A 15810-nucleotide genomic window follows, 5' to 3' on the forward strand; every position below is an offset into this window, starting at 1 on the left:
ATAGTTTATTATTGAATAAAAATACGCAATCAATAAAGTATATAAAACATCATTTTTAAATTCCACTCTAGTAACAAAGCTTTTTATACCACTTTGATATTTAATCCAATAGAGTGCCATATAAGTAAATATTTTTTATTTCGTCGACTTTTAATGAGGAGCTGAAATATTTTTCAAGCTAATTAAGTAAGGCGAAAAAGAGGGAATGGGAGGGGGGGTTGTATTTTTTATTTAAATTTAAACATACAATACATTTTAATAAAGTTTAATTTATTTGAAACTTTTTAAATATCACTTTTTTCATAAAAAATATTACTTGACCCCAAAGCAAGAACATATTAACTAAAATATACATAGTCTCAATATTTGCATTTTTTTAATATATTTTATGTACATTTTTCCGGTATTTGGCAAATAAACTCATTATTTCCGAAACTGAAAGCTGAACGATTCTAATTGTCTTTCATTCAATGTTAGTTATAAGCATTTGAACAGTTTATAAAATTAAAAAGTCCACCTTAGAGTAAAAATGGTTAACGATGTTTTTATGAAGGGTATTTATAACATAACCTCAAACATAAAATAACTTATGTAAATACAAACGTCTTATCTCTCAAACATCCATAAAGCAGAACAATTTTATTTCTAATCCATAAATCATATATAATATGTATATAAAAAATCCGTCTGGTATAGGCCACAGTACTTTATTTTTTAAATATAGCCTAAAATACATGAATATATTAGTTAACTAATATTACGGCAGTTATCGTGGTCACAGACATCGTTTTAATAATTAAAATTTTTTTAAACAGGGTTATTTTTAGAATGTCTGCCATTGTGAAACAAGATGGTGGATCAGGTTGGCTAAAAAAGTAAGCCAATATTATAATAGAATTTAAATCAACTTTGTGTCAGAATAAAAATCATATCTAAGTCAGAATTTTATTAACGCCCGGTCATAATTATGTTATTTAGGGTCAGAATAAATATCAAGTGGTTAGAATAAAAATAGCATACGGTCAAAATAAAAATTCATTCGATCAGAATTAGGCCCTAAAAAACTAATATTTATCAATATGTACCAATATTCAGCGCTACAAAAATAACACTATTGTCAACTATTGAAAAAAAATATTCTGACCATCTGTCAAAATAATTATTACCATTTATTATAAATTCTGACTAGTCCAATTTTAAATTTAACCATTTAATATACATTCCGACCAATCAATAAATAATTCTGACCATATAATATTTATTATGGCCGCTTATATTCTGACCACAACCGTATTAAATTTCTAAAATACGAGCCATATTTAAAATGTGATTTTTTCATTAAAATTATGCTGAAATCTAATTAAAATTCCTTTTTGACACGTGGTGGTCCTCAAATATCTCATATCGCATAGCTAAAAAATGTGTATTTTTTATTCGTAATCGAAACAAGCTTTTTGACTTTGTTATTAATAAAGTAAAAAAACATTGAAAAGGTCTTCTTCCAGCTATTATTTCAGCCCATTCGAGTACAATGAACCCAAGCTCTATTTCTGTACACATTCAGGAAATATCTTTACTATTTTACGCTCTTTAACATTTCTAGTGTCAATAACACCAGTGTAACTCATCAATAATATATTAAATACAAATACAAAAAATAAACTCGCTCTATTTAACAATATTTGACAAAAATATTGTTATGTAAATTATTTGGTGCTTTAAAAATACAGATTTTAAATAACAACATAATTTTATAAATAAACTAGTTTACTATATTTTATATAATATATGGTTATCCCGGAGAATAGTGAAAATAATTACGCGTCACTCGTAGATGTAAAAATGATACAATTGACTATAAATGCAAAACTAATTCATAATTATATTCTCTGGAGCAACGTGGTAAGCAACTCTGTGTTTACCCCGTTATAACGTATTGGGCTCATTTAAAAACTTAAGATTTTCATTAAATAAATCAATAAAATTAAAATAAATTATATTTATAGATTGTTTTTTTTGGTCTTTGGAGTTTGTTTTTTGACGGGTTTGAATGTTTTTAGTACTTGCTAGTGATCGAATTATCCTGTAATTAGAGGTACATATATTAGAGTCCTTGGAGTATGTTGTTAAACCACCATCTATACAATTACAAATTGTTTCCTAGTATTTTGTCAAAGCAAAAAAATCTAAAACAATTTTATTACTATTATATTAAAAAATCAAGTTATTGTGGGATAAAATCTAAGAATAATATTGCATTTAAAAATGCTAGCTTCTCAAGCAAATTAACGGCAAGGCTTTATCCAAAATCAAAAAATCTTTGTCTATTAAAAAATACTATAAATTAGTTCAATAAGTCAACTATCTAGTTTAGTTCTATGTATATCTACATAGGTATAATAGTTAATCTTATTCATTATACAAATATCAATTTTCTTTTTGCTTTCTCTTTGCATTTTTTGAAACTACTTTTGTATAAACTTTCCAACATGCTTCGATTTGACCTTAAGCAGTTTTCGTATGACTGCGTTGCCTATTACACATACATATATATATATATATACACACACGTATTTACAATATACATTATTGGCCAAGTATTGATAACACTGACCGTGTGAAGACACGTTTAGCCTCTTCCGGAACCTTGGCCTTTGGAGTTGTTTTTAAAAATATTTATGCAGTATGAATGAGCGATAAAAGGCATCGTTTTATGACATATTTTCATGGCGACCAAATTTGGCGAATCTCAATAATTAGCCTTGCTCACATATACTGTACATATACTGAATTGTTCTGAACTTTTTTGATATATTTTACGTCATTAACCCTTACAATGCGATTAGCTAATATTAAATATTATGTTATTTATAAACCGTATAATACAATCATAATATTCTAAATATAAAAGCAAGAACAGAGTGGGGCAGCGAATATCTGATCAGTCATCATTGTGTTGAATGTAATTCTCAATCTTTAAATTGAGTTTACTTGTCGCAAAAAATAGTTATAAAAGTCTAATGCAGGTCTCGGCAACCTTTTTTGTATAATTAAAATGTGACTATTAAAAAGAATATTCGGGTCAGTGAATATTTTTGGTCCTAACGACCACATATGTGGTCTAGTCGTGACATCGTAACACGTTAAAAACATGATATTTGCAGAACGGAAATGGGTCACTTCAAATCACCAAACGGGTCACTTGGTGACCCGCGGATTATTGGTTGCCGAGCCCTGGTCTAGTGCATTACAATGAAATTTTATTATATAATATTAGCCGGTTCAAAAGTTATTTATAATTTACCCGCTTGAACCTCATTCAAACGGCTCATGGTATTATACCAGCAATCTCCACTACGCGGTCCGTCACCGATTAAATCATAATACATTTTTTTATATCACTGACCATTGGGTGAGCGCCGAAATATATAAGTCTAAGAATGCCATGGGCTGAAATGCATTCATCGCAATTAAAACGGCAGCAGTGGCGACTTGATAAGCTAATAATAAATCACGCAGCTCATCAATAGGACCGCTATTCAATTTTATATTTGGACAACATGATATCTATAATCGTATATCGTTGACAGGATAAATAAATAAAGATCTCAAAACAGTGATAGCAAGCATACTTGTCACACGAACAGTGGAAGGATTAAATCGGCGGGTCTTAAACGTTCAAAAAGCTTTTAGCCAAATTTACACACGGGCGTGAAAATCTAAATATTATGCTATTAAGTCATAATCTTCGGCGGGTATCCGACAAAAATGGCCATTGTTTAAGATAAATTTATTTAATGCTAATTTTTTATTATTGTAATGCACAAAAATCGTTTTATAGAACAAAATATTTATTTAAATGCACATATCTCTTAAAAAAACCCTGTTAAATTGCACTTAATATTTGTTAATGGTTGTTTTGCTTTTCTTGGATTGCAGATTATGTAGAGTCTACATTGTAGAAAATAGAGTGATACGCTCCGCATAATGAATTCGATCATATATACATATGTATATATATGAGTAAATTGCAAGATCAGATCTGTAGATTCGATACATTAATTATCGTGGTCTTTGTTGACCACTTTTTGATTTTGGAAATTAATCAATAACCCTCAACAACTGCACGTTGTCATGTTCGTGTTGAACCAAAAAATATAAATACGCTTTAGTATTTTTGTATTGGGACGTTGATGAAATGTAATTGGGGGCGGAACAAAATTGTGATAAAAAATCTTCATTTTAATTATGATGTAATTTTTGCACAGTACAGCTCGAAAATATTTTAACTAATCTATTTTAATATTTTATATCGAAATTGTATGATAATATATACCGAGTATCATACTTATTGTATCGACGATAGATATTAATTGAATAGTGCGATCGACCTTGGTATCAAACTATACATAACTATTTTTTCATATCCAATGTGCGTAGTGTATGGTTTGAACATGTATTTCTGGTTGCAAACAACCGATTGTGGGTTGATATTTTGATACACATTACTATGTTTTTATTTAAATAAATTATATATTTATGGTAAAATACTTTTCCAACATCGCTTGCACCGTTGAGCACCGACGTTCAATTCTGCGTTGGAATCAGACTAGTGCACAAGTGATGTGTTGTACTTTTATCAATATGTTTTTATTAAACGTGTCACTGATGTGATTTAAATTAATTTACTGAACAAAGATCTTCAGTGACGAGTTTCTCGAGTGACTCATTGCCTAATGGACTGTTATCATTGCTTTATTAAAAGAACTTCTAAAGATTATTTGCATTGATCATTGTTCTCATTATTATTGTAATATCAATTAAAAATGTTGAACTAATTTAAAAGTTACAGAGAAACTGCAATATAGAAAAAAGTAATTTTCTAGCTTTACAAATACCTATTCTATTGTATGCAGTTATATATATATAATTAAAGTATTTCAGAGCTTGTTACAAACGAAAGAAACACTTTCTCTTGTTCCCTATGACTTGGTCTCAAATTTATTTCTTCGCCAAGTATGTAGTGTTTTATTTGACTCTTGCACACATGCGCTCATGAGTAGCACCATAATGAAAAATCAGGGTCTTCAAATCCAACAAAAAAAAGAATATAAGAAATTTCTTTAAATTGTCATTTTCAAAAAGGTTTGTACATGAGCTATGAAAGTGTGTGAAGAATATCTGTAAATGAGGAGGTATAAATATTATTAATTTTTATTTTCTCATATGCCCGCGCGCTTCGCGGCGCGGATGACGTCCGGACGGCGGCTTCTGTCACGTACAGCCGGCATATTAGCGCGCGATCGAAAAAAGTGCTAAATAATCGCAATTTTTAAATTGTCATGTTATTAAAATTACGCTACTGATAAATATAAAAGTTTGTGTGGGCACTCACCAATACAATATCGTCGTAAATATTCAATTTACGCAAAATTTTTGTCGGCTTTTGCAAAATGCCATAAGGCATAAAAACGATACTTTAGAATACGAACACCACATGTGTGACTATCCTAGAATTTGTCGCTATCGATTCTAAATAAGAATTCGTTATGGTGTGACATTTATGTATATAAACCGATCTAGGAAAGTACATAAGGATATTCGAAAAGATTTTTTTTAACAAAATCAAGTACCACTAACTATTTTTTAATTATTTAATTTTATATGAAAAAAAATATAATAACGATATCTGTTAGAATAATATACTATCAAAAATATAATTAATCCCTTTTGGTGCCCTATAATATTCAAAGATGTCAGTAAGAATCTGTTGAAGATCGAGTTTCATTAAAGCATGTTAACATGCGTCCTGCTGTATGATAAAGTCTCTAATAAGCATGTGGTATTATAACTTGACCACGTGACTACGATGCAGCGCTCGACATGCGTGTTGACCATAGGACGCCTACGCGCATACTGAAATTGAGCCGAGTTACTTGTTCTATCTCAGTTTGCGAAACACCATATAATTATCTCTCTCACTATCGTCACTTAACACGCGAGAGAGCGAAAAGGGAAGTATCTCACCGCTCGCGCTCGAAAGAGCAGCTCCGACAATGTTCGGAAGCGCTCGAAGCTGGCCAAGTGGACTGAATTACACTTTACCTCCCGTTCTCGGTAACCTCGGACAACGTCCGAGAGATTTTAGAGCAGGCAGAACCGAACTTAACCGAAGTAACCCACTATATTCTCCGTCCTTGGCTAACATTGGCCAACTTCCAGAGAGTAGTGCAGGCATTAAGCTTCAGATTATTTTTATTTAATAACTGAAATTGTATTTTTAATAATTGGCTATATATTAATAATATTACTATAGGATATAAAGCCGAGCAGCGAGACATTTTAAACTACTATTTTTTTTTTAATTTCTATAAACTAAATAGTTTAAATTACTGATGTGTGATACTTTTTAAATGTTAAATATTATACATAATAATTTGTAATTCCTGTCGTACTATACTATCTTAAATAATGTAAATTGAGTAGAAATTTGAGAGATTTATGGTTTCGTGTATATGATAGTTGTTAAGAATGTTCTAAACAATTAAAATAATAATCACATTGATTCAATTTACCCTTCAGTCTTCATGACATTCAACTTTTCACATTATATGTATTATCTCGTGATAGCATATGACGCATTAGGAATTATTCACTGAAAATACTAAAATAGACTGCAGTATTACAACAAAGAGCGTTCCTGAAGAGTCATTAGTAAAGTTGCCAAGTTAAAAAACGAGTCATGTTAATTGAAGTAAATAAGGTCAACCAAAAGTTTATACATTTTGACTAAATAATGTATGTTGGTTGATCCGACTCAGGAGCAAAAACATAAGTCTAGTTTGTTTTAAATATTATACATTATTCATTTTCTGATGATATCATATCATATCAAAAGATGTTATTGTAGTGACCTATATGACACATATATGTTTTAGAATCTCGATCAAATAAAATACAAACATATATATTTTTCTTAACCTAGACCACGAAACGCTATCTTCAGATAAGTGCAGCTTATTGTCAATCATGAAATCCTATTACATTATATGAATCTAGATCGAAATCTATATAAAACACTTTCGATCCGATTACATAACGCCTTAGTAATTTTTTCTTGTCCCTTTGTTGTGCAATTTCCTGGTGTAATTTGCACGATCTTTGGTCACTCAACTATGACCGTAGTCTGATCAAGTGGTTCCAAGGAACTAACGTAAAGGTCGGATTGAATCGCAAGGATATACTTATATTCATAAGCTTTGAATATAAATCGTATTTAATTGCAAATGCTCGAGTTACTTGGAAATATATAAAGTTTTACTCGCAGCTGGGCGTTTTTATATATATTTTTTTTAATATAAAAAACTGAGTACACGGTTATCTAGATGGTAGTACAGCGGTAAGATAACGCGTTGACAATGTGTCATATCTGTGGTGGGTCATTGTCCGTTGTCCTATGCTGTGACTGTTTTTGCTCGAAAAACGTGGGACAGTAATGGAAGTTGAACTGAGCTGCTGCTATAACAATGGAACATGATTAGATATCGCGATTATTACAATAGCTGTATAAATAAATTTTTCAGTTAATTTTCCAGATTAAAGGACTGGAACGCTGGGTACTAATTTGTCTATGAAAATTCCAATACAGCCCTAATCTAGGCCATTATCGCCTAAACAATGATGTTCTATTTCCTTAAGCTTTTTTACTTGAATACAAATTCTAAATTACTTTAGTTGCACAGGGTTATTTTATGTTAAATATTAGGCCATGCAACGAAATTTCATTCGATATTTTGCTGGCGCAGCAAGTTTTAAAAAATATCTTTTAATTAAAATGTAAACCAAACATTATTTTATCGTTTCAATATCAACATGGGCTATTAATTACATAATTTATACACTTATTAATTCGTTTACATTTTACTTTTATTTATCACCTCAATAGATTAGTGATATAAGTTGATAACTAATACCCGAAAGACCTGGGCTCGAATCCCATATGGACCCCAGCGTTTTGCAGTTTATATCGAGTCTAGGAGATCGGAATTAGATATTATTATTATGTAATTCAAAATTCTGATCGATCATCACAGATTAGGATAATATAATCTCGCGGATGAATATTGTGATTAACAATTAAAATAAATTCGAGATAGGACGTGCATAGTTACATCTATTGATTCTAAGCTTTAATTATAGTTTATAATTAATAAAATATATGTCACTGATTTACAGACTTTGATTTCAGTCTGGTGTCTCACTACTTAGCCAGTAATTGTTGGCTGTGTTTGCACCGTTGTAACGCATTGGGCTAACGCCTGTCTTATAGCCACGGAATATTTGTAATTATCTGGTTGTATTTGCATTGTAAACCAAATTCCAACGTATCTCGCCTGAAAAAAAACTAAACATGCAGGGAGAAATTTTACAGTTACGAGAAGTGTACGCTGAAAAAATATGAGAAATTTAGTAACCCTTTCAAAATTCTACTTGTTTTTTAAGGTACCTAATTAAATAAATTATGATTGGGCAATGCAGTGTTTTGAGAAATTTCAAACGTTGCACCATATTTATTTTTTTAAATCAGCTACGTTTTTTAAAATCTGCTTCTTGTCTGACTGTCAAGGACAAGGATTGTTTGTATTCTTTTTTATACGTTTTGAAGACAGCCTTGGAGTCTTCTGGTTCAACGTTTCTTGTTATTATAGTTTAAGAAGGCAAAAAAATATCGAAGGTTTTTGCGTCATTGCGTAACTGGTTTTGGTGCTTTTCATAGTAGCATTATGTAAATATGTTTTCTTTTATATAACATAACAATTTCAATATGCTTTAAATAAAAATTTCACTAGAGAAATTTTTGCATCATTCTTTGTAAACTTAAATGATTGTGCTAATATTTAATTCTCACATTGTTATTGTCAAAGAGAAACATTTAAACAGTGATATATTTAGATAGATACGTCACAGATGTTTGACACTGAACAGATCCTCGTAATGTCATGAAAAAAAGATCCTTTGGATCCTATGTATCGCAAGTCGTTATTACCTTTGAAATACAGAGATTCTATACCCTGTGGATTATGGTTGCGCAAACAATACGCCATCGGGCGACAGAAAAAACACCGTTAATATTCGATTCTTTGCATTATTTGACATTCGAAAATGTCCATCAAGCAAAGTTTACTCTCTAAAAGCGTGTATGTATTTCGTTGGTCAAATATATAAACGTGACAATTGATTGAATGATCTCTGTATGATTGTGATTCGTTGGAGACCTTCCCAACATACGATACAAATTGCCGGTCTCCAAGGGACGATCAGACAGGCATCAATAGACTGCAGAGCGACACACTACGAGACAATATAAACACCTAGACCAGTGTTCGGCAAACTTATTAGCCAAAGAGCTAAATATGTACATTACAACGATTAAAAAAAATTTAGAGCCAAATCTATTTATTAATTTAGCAAACCTTTATTATAATTTTCCAAATCAACACAAAGACGTTCGAATTCAGAGCTCCATATTTCCTTGTTTTTAAATCTGGTGCGAATGCCCGTGGATATTTGTGCCAGAGCCGCACATAAGGGGCCAAAAAGCCGCATGCGGCTCAGGAGCCGCAGTTTGCCGACCTCTGACCTAGACGAACGATCACAACCACGTATTACTAAATAAATTGCTTCCAGCTTTCCGGCGTCCATTTCTGGCTGTAAAGTCACACCTATTAGGGCTAAAAAACTTGAAAATAATTTACTTAAAATTATTTATTATCTTTTGGTTTTTTACAGGTGTATTACATTCATGAAGAGAAAATTTATTATAACTAGTCAATTAACAATTTTACGAATATGTAAAATTATACAATTTCAGATGTATCATTAGTTTATTTATATACACACATTTTTTAGATTTCTTCGATTGTATTTTCGAAAAATATCATCGTATTTTTGGGCTCTAGATTTTAATTATTGGTTTTTAAAGTAGTGATTTTGGATATAAAAAGTGTACAGTATATTTTAAAAAATAAACGTAGTTGAAATTAATGTATGTATAATATTTTTCTCACCAATACTATATCGATGAGCGTTCATATTTTGGACGGACTATACTGATGTTTATTGCAAAAAACATCAGTATTATGCCTTTCGCCACAAAGATTCAATATCTAATTCTAGCACGTGTATTATGTTTGTTAACAACGATTTTACTAAATGACAAAATGATGAAAAAATAACCAGCCGTATAAATTATAAAATTAATTATAAAAACCACTATTAAACTTAATACCGGCGAAGTACTACATATTACATCTACCGGCGCTTGTTTTGTGCCGTATGCTCATAACTCGCTATTTCATTTTAGTAATCGTAAAACGTATTATTGTACCGCCTATCCACGTCGCTCAACAAATATTAATATATTTATAAGAAAATTATATTATATATTTAAAATTATATTATATAAGTATATATTTATAAGATCCATTATTAAATCAACGATCAATATTTTTTGTAGCGGTGTTGAATTTATTATGTAGATACTAAAATTCAGCTTTAAATAAATTAAAAATATACTACGCATCATGTTAATCTATTATAAAAAGAACTTAGATTATTTTGTGAATGCAAAAGGTTTGAAATAAACATCACATGATATTTGTATGTTTTATTTCGCTATCAGTGTGCGCTTACTCACTCGCTTGTAAATACAAATATTATGTTTCTCATTATCGCTGCTAAGTGTTTGTAGTTTTTTATTATATATATATATATATAAATATTCATCATTAAATAACTGACAATGACAGTTGCATTTAATTGGAATCGTTTTAAAATCATTGTTTTTGCGTCATGTGAGAAAGACTCGAGTATGCAGCTCAAGGTTCAGCCTCATGTCATACACATTACCATATTGATAATAAACTGTCACAAATTCTTCTTTCCGTATTTTCATTATCAGCTTGCTACGAAGATGTTATCTGATCGTCGATTACACTACTTTGAGTGTAGCACGTACTCTGTATCGCTGGGGACGGATCTATGTACACAAAGAGTCCTTCACAAAGGGCAAGAAGGGCAAGGTCCGTTCGACCAATTTGCCTTTGTTCGATTTTATGAAGAACAAACTTTCAGAGCCGATCTCTCAAGTATATCGAGATTCGTCGACCTCTAAAACTGGATGCAGCTGTCCCTTATTATTGAAAATGTTCAACGAATATGATTATTTTGCGTTGCTGTTAACGTTTGCGACTATCATTAGCATACATTTGACCGAATGCCAAACAGTGTATTTTTGTATATTTTCGTGAAATTTCAATGACGTCATGTATTAATATACGTATTTGGCACTATTTTACAGGAGTTTCTTTATACTGTGACTTTCTCACGAAGTGTCGCTTTTTTCAAAGAACTGCTGATTTACAGCACCTACTAAAAATAAAATGTATGATGTTACTCTCTATAATTGCCACTTGGTTGTATCCGTTCATCGGTTCAGTCCCACGAAAGCAACTTCTGATGCGACTCTATTCCTTTATGCCTGCACTACACTCTCTGGAAGTTGGCCAAGGTAGGCCAAGGACGGAGAATATAGTGGGTTACTTCGGTCGAGTTCGGTCTAAAATCTCTCGGAAGTTGTCCGAGGTTACCGAGAACGGGAGGTGAAGTGGGGGTAATTCAGTCGACTTGGCCATCTTCGAGCGCTTCCGAACATTGTCGGCAAACGGACCGAAGTCAAAGAAACCGAAGTCGGAGCTGCTCTTTCGAGCGCGAGCGGTGAGATACTTCCCCTTTCGCTCTCTCGCGTGTTAAGTGACGAGAGTGAGAGAGATAATGATATGGTTTTTCGCAAACTGAGATAGAACGAGTAGCTCGGTTCAATTTCAGTATGCGCGTAGGCGTCCTATGGTTAACACGCACGTCGAGCGCTGAATCGTGGTCACGTGTTCAATTTATAATACCACATGCTTATCGGGGACTTCAACAGACTCTTACTGACATCTTTGAATATTTTAGGGCACCAAAAGAGATTAATTATATTTTTGATAGTATATTCTTCTAACAGATATCGTTATTATATTTTTTTTAAATAAAATTAAATAATTAAAAAATAATTAGTGGTACTTGATTTTGTTAAAAAAAATCTTTTCGAATATCCTTATGTATTTTCCTAGATCGGTTTATATAAATGTCACACCATAACGAATTCTTATTTAGAATCGATGTCGACAAATTCTAGGATAGTCACAGACGTGGTGATCGTATTCTGAAGTATCATTTTTATGCCTTATGGCATTTTGCAAAAGCCTACAAAGATTTTGCGTAAATTGAATATTTACGACCGAAAAGTTTTTCCCACACAAACTTTTATAAATATCAGTAGCGTAATTTTAATAATATGACAATTTAAAAATTGCGATTACTTGGCACATTTTTCGATCGCGCGCGAATATGACAGCCGTACATGACAGCAACTGCCGTGCGCACGTCATTCACGCCCGCCGTCCGGACGGCATATGAAATTTGTGGCAGTGTGGCCGCTACTCGGAAGTCGGCGACCCTGGCCGACTTCAGTTGAACTTCGGTTCGGACAACTTCCAGAGAGTGTAGTGCAAGCATTAGTGTAAAGTGAAGTGGTTGTATATTTCAATATTAGCTTCGTTATTGAAACAGAATTATTATTCCATTACAATTAATTAATTAATTTACATTATTATATTGCGTGATTTGCATCGTAATTTATTCAAATCAACAAACATTTATAGTTACATAAAAACCAGCTATGCATTACCTTCAAATTTTTTTTATCACGAGTCGTCACTATGACTTTACATTTAATTGCAGATTTTATTAAATCGGTCTATTTTTTTCGGAGATCTTCCTCTTCCTCTGAATCCCTCGACTTTTCCGACCACAACTAGAGGCTCAAAATCATCTTCCTCTTTCCTGGCAAGGTGTTTTGTGCACAGGAACTGGAATATCTTCTACAACACTGCTCCGTAACGTGTGTTGTGACTAAAGTTGTAATACCGGTATTGGGGTAAAAATTGATCTATGATAATACCGGTATTACAAAATAAAATACCAGTAGTACCGAAATTGTTAGACAACACAATGAAGAATCAGCTTATAAAGTATTTTTAGAAGTGCCTAAATGTAAGGAAGATTGTTTAAACACTTCTTATTGTTTGAAAAACTATATTTGATTCATAAATAGTCAGACAGATAATTGGTCATAAATGTCGACAACTTAATTCGAAATTTGACCTGCTTGTAATACTAAGACGATACTAGTTACTGCACGTTCAATATCTTCAAAAAAAATATTCCAATTTTTGAATCCTTGGATTTTTTCGCAAAATTCGCAAGCATGTATTAACATTCAACAATACTTAACAGCATAAACTTTTACTTTGAATGAATGAACATTTATCAGATGAACCGGCTTAACAACGTTTAAAGATACTAATCATGACAATTAAATATAGTTGTAATCTAATGTAATAATGTAATAAAAAAACAATTCAAAATCAAACAAAAAAATCTACAAATCATAAATGTCTACAAAACTATTTTTTTTTGTTTTTTATTACCAATTAATTAAAATAATAATAATAATGGAAATACTAATAGTTTTTAAATAAATAAAATAAATAAATTAAATATTATATTTTAAATAGTTTTTATTTATGTAATACCGGTATTATTGCAATCCCTAGCTGCGACGTAGTGCAAAAGGAAAAATCTATATACTCTTACTTGACCCATAAGCTTAACCACAAATTTATAAGCCATAGCAGTAAACATCAAGTTTAAATTTGCGGAACGAAATCCGCTTTATTACAGTTATCCATTTTAGTGCCGTTCAATTACTTCATAGGTATATCAATATTGCTATGTTTAAAAAATATGGTTATAGGTATTGATGTCGAATAGTGTTACTTATTCAGTCCGTTAGAGGCTGGAAGATCTGTTTGATATAACATACAGATGTTATTTAGGTGTCTGTATCGGGCGGCAGTGTCGAATGTGGAATAGTCTTATCTATGGCGCTTGCTAATCTCTCTAAGTGAGCAAGTTTGCAGAAGTTAAGATGAATGGGGGAAAGGGGCTTATAATGTCCACTCTCTCTATTAATAAAGTATAACTCCATTGTGACCCCTTTATAAGCGAAACCATTGTTGTCGCTTTCTGATGACGATAAAGGATAATTAATATTTACAAAGCGTATTGTTCTCGATGCATGTTTCAAAGATTAGTGGTAACATTCAAGATGTGTAAGTTACGGCGTCGCGGTCACTGTAAGTTTAAATGCACCTATGTTCAATTGACGCTTTTTACTGGGCAATTAATAAAAACTATCAATAAGACTTTTTAATTATTTTTAATAAAAATATAATAGTTTATTATAATACATTTATAAATAGATATGACATTTAATCCCTTTTATACTTTGCCATAAAGCGGATGGCTACATTAAATTAATGTGCATATAATTACAATTAAATACTAAAAATATTTTCGTACTTGTACGCACGTTAGCTGTGATACCTCAGACCAAATTAAAAAAATGCATTAAAACATATTTTTTGACTTCCAATAATAAAATAAACACGTATGAGAAAAAGCAAACAAAGAACTTTGGGTGTTATTGCACAATCAAAGTAATAAAATCAAAAACCAGCAAACGTAATTTCTATTAGCCAAACAAATTTAATTCAGATTTCTATCGGCTGGTGTATGTATTTATTTTCCGCTAGCCAACATTCAGTACCTATTGTAATGTTATTAATGTTGTAACGCAGAACGTCAATTATAAATATTTAATAACTAATTTGAGTTTTCTAGACACAATAGTAATTTAAAAACACAAAAGTTCATATGGGATTTAAACCCAAGTAATTCGAGAATTAGTCACCGCCTATACCATTGATCATATTTTTACATCTTATACAAATGAATTTTGATCTTTTTATGTCCTCCATCTTAAGAACTGCATGCAGTATCTCTTATAATTTTTAGTCAACCTTCTAATTTTCATGTATGGACTTTTATATAATATCTTATATTTTTACCTAAGGGTAAAATTGAAAGTTCTGCAAAAAATAACTAATTTTAAAAAACCATGTTTTAAATAATTTTTTTATTAAAATTATAATTTGACATATAATAGTCGCAATTGCACATTTATAGAAGCCTCGACGTCGCTCGATTCCTGCAGCAGAATTGTATCATTTAAAGATGTCTTTAATTGCTAGACATTGATTATCTGTATTGTTACACACACGCTGCTAATGCATTAGGCTCGATAGATATGCTACAGCAGTAGAAACAATAATAATATTTTCCTTATCTGTCAGGTCTTGTCAAATAGTGGCGGGAGAAACATGACCACACGAGTGTTTGTTTACGCCTGTGAGAATTTGGTAGTAGGTATAAATATAAAAACCAAAATATTAATTGATTTTATGTATAAATATAATCAAGAAACGCTGTTCTATAAGCACATTTTCGACAATCCTTGATTTAATGAATTAAGTCTTTATTTATTTAAGTTAGTATTACTTTTTCATAAACTATAATTAGACATTAGTGTTATATTCAGTATAGTGCGAACATAATTACTTCGAAGTAGTATTCTTTTACTAAAATACGGTTTGTTTTTTTTTCAGCTGAATCACCATCTCTCAAAGTTTTGTTAAGTTTTGCTGTTGGAGCGTTATTAGCTGATGTGTTCCTGCATCTGCTTCCCGAAGCTTGGCACCATGCCCAAAATGAAGGTTTGCTTTTTACATTTTTTAAGTGAGTTTG

The 15810-nt window shown here is 31.4% G+C and overlaps 1 protein-coding gene and 1 long non-coding RNA gene across 4 annotated transcripts in view; one reads left to right on the forward strand and one right to left on the reverse strand.

The window, feature by feature from the left end:
* Positions 1-15810, forward strand: part of Zip99C (Zinc transporter Zip99C) — a 31465-nt gene that overhangs the window by 10723 nt on the left and 4932 nt on the right. For all 3 annotated transcript variants that reach the window (XM_088200994.1, XM_088200992.1, XM_088200993.1), the window contains exon 3: positions 15672-15779. In XM_088200994.1, coding sequence (XP_088057120.1) covers positions 15672-15779 — 108 coding nt within the window. The remainder of the gene's footprint in view (positions 1-15671; positions 15780-15810) is intronic.
* LOC148228197 (uncharacterized) lies at positions 8196-10248 on the reverse strand. Its single transcript, XR_015811783.1, has 2 exons — positions 9641-10248; positions 8196-9371 (listed from the first exon to the last, which is right to left on the reverse strand). It is a non-coding gene; the product is annotated as an uncharacterized LOC148228197 (long non-coding RNA).

The sequence above is a fragment of the Plectrocnemia conspersa genome, unplaced genomic scaffold (assembly GCF_051122295.1).
Source record: "Plectrocnemia conspersa isolate PC_06_02 unplaced genomic scaffold, ASM5112229v1 ptg000012l, whole genome shotgun sequence".
NCBI classification, from domain to species: Eukaryota; Metazoa; Arthropoda; class Insecta; order Trichoptera; family Polycentropodidae; genus Plectrocnemia; species Plectrocnemia conspersa.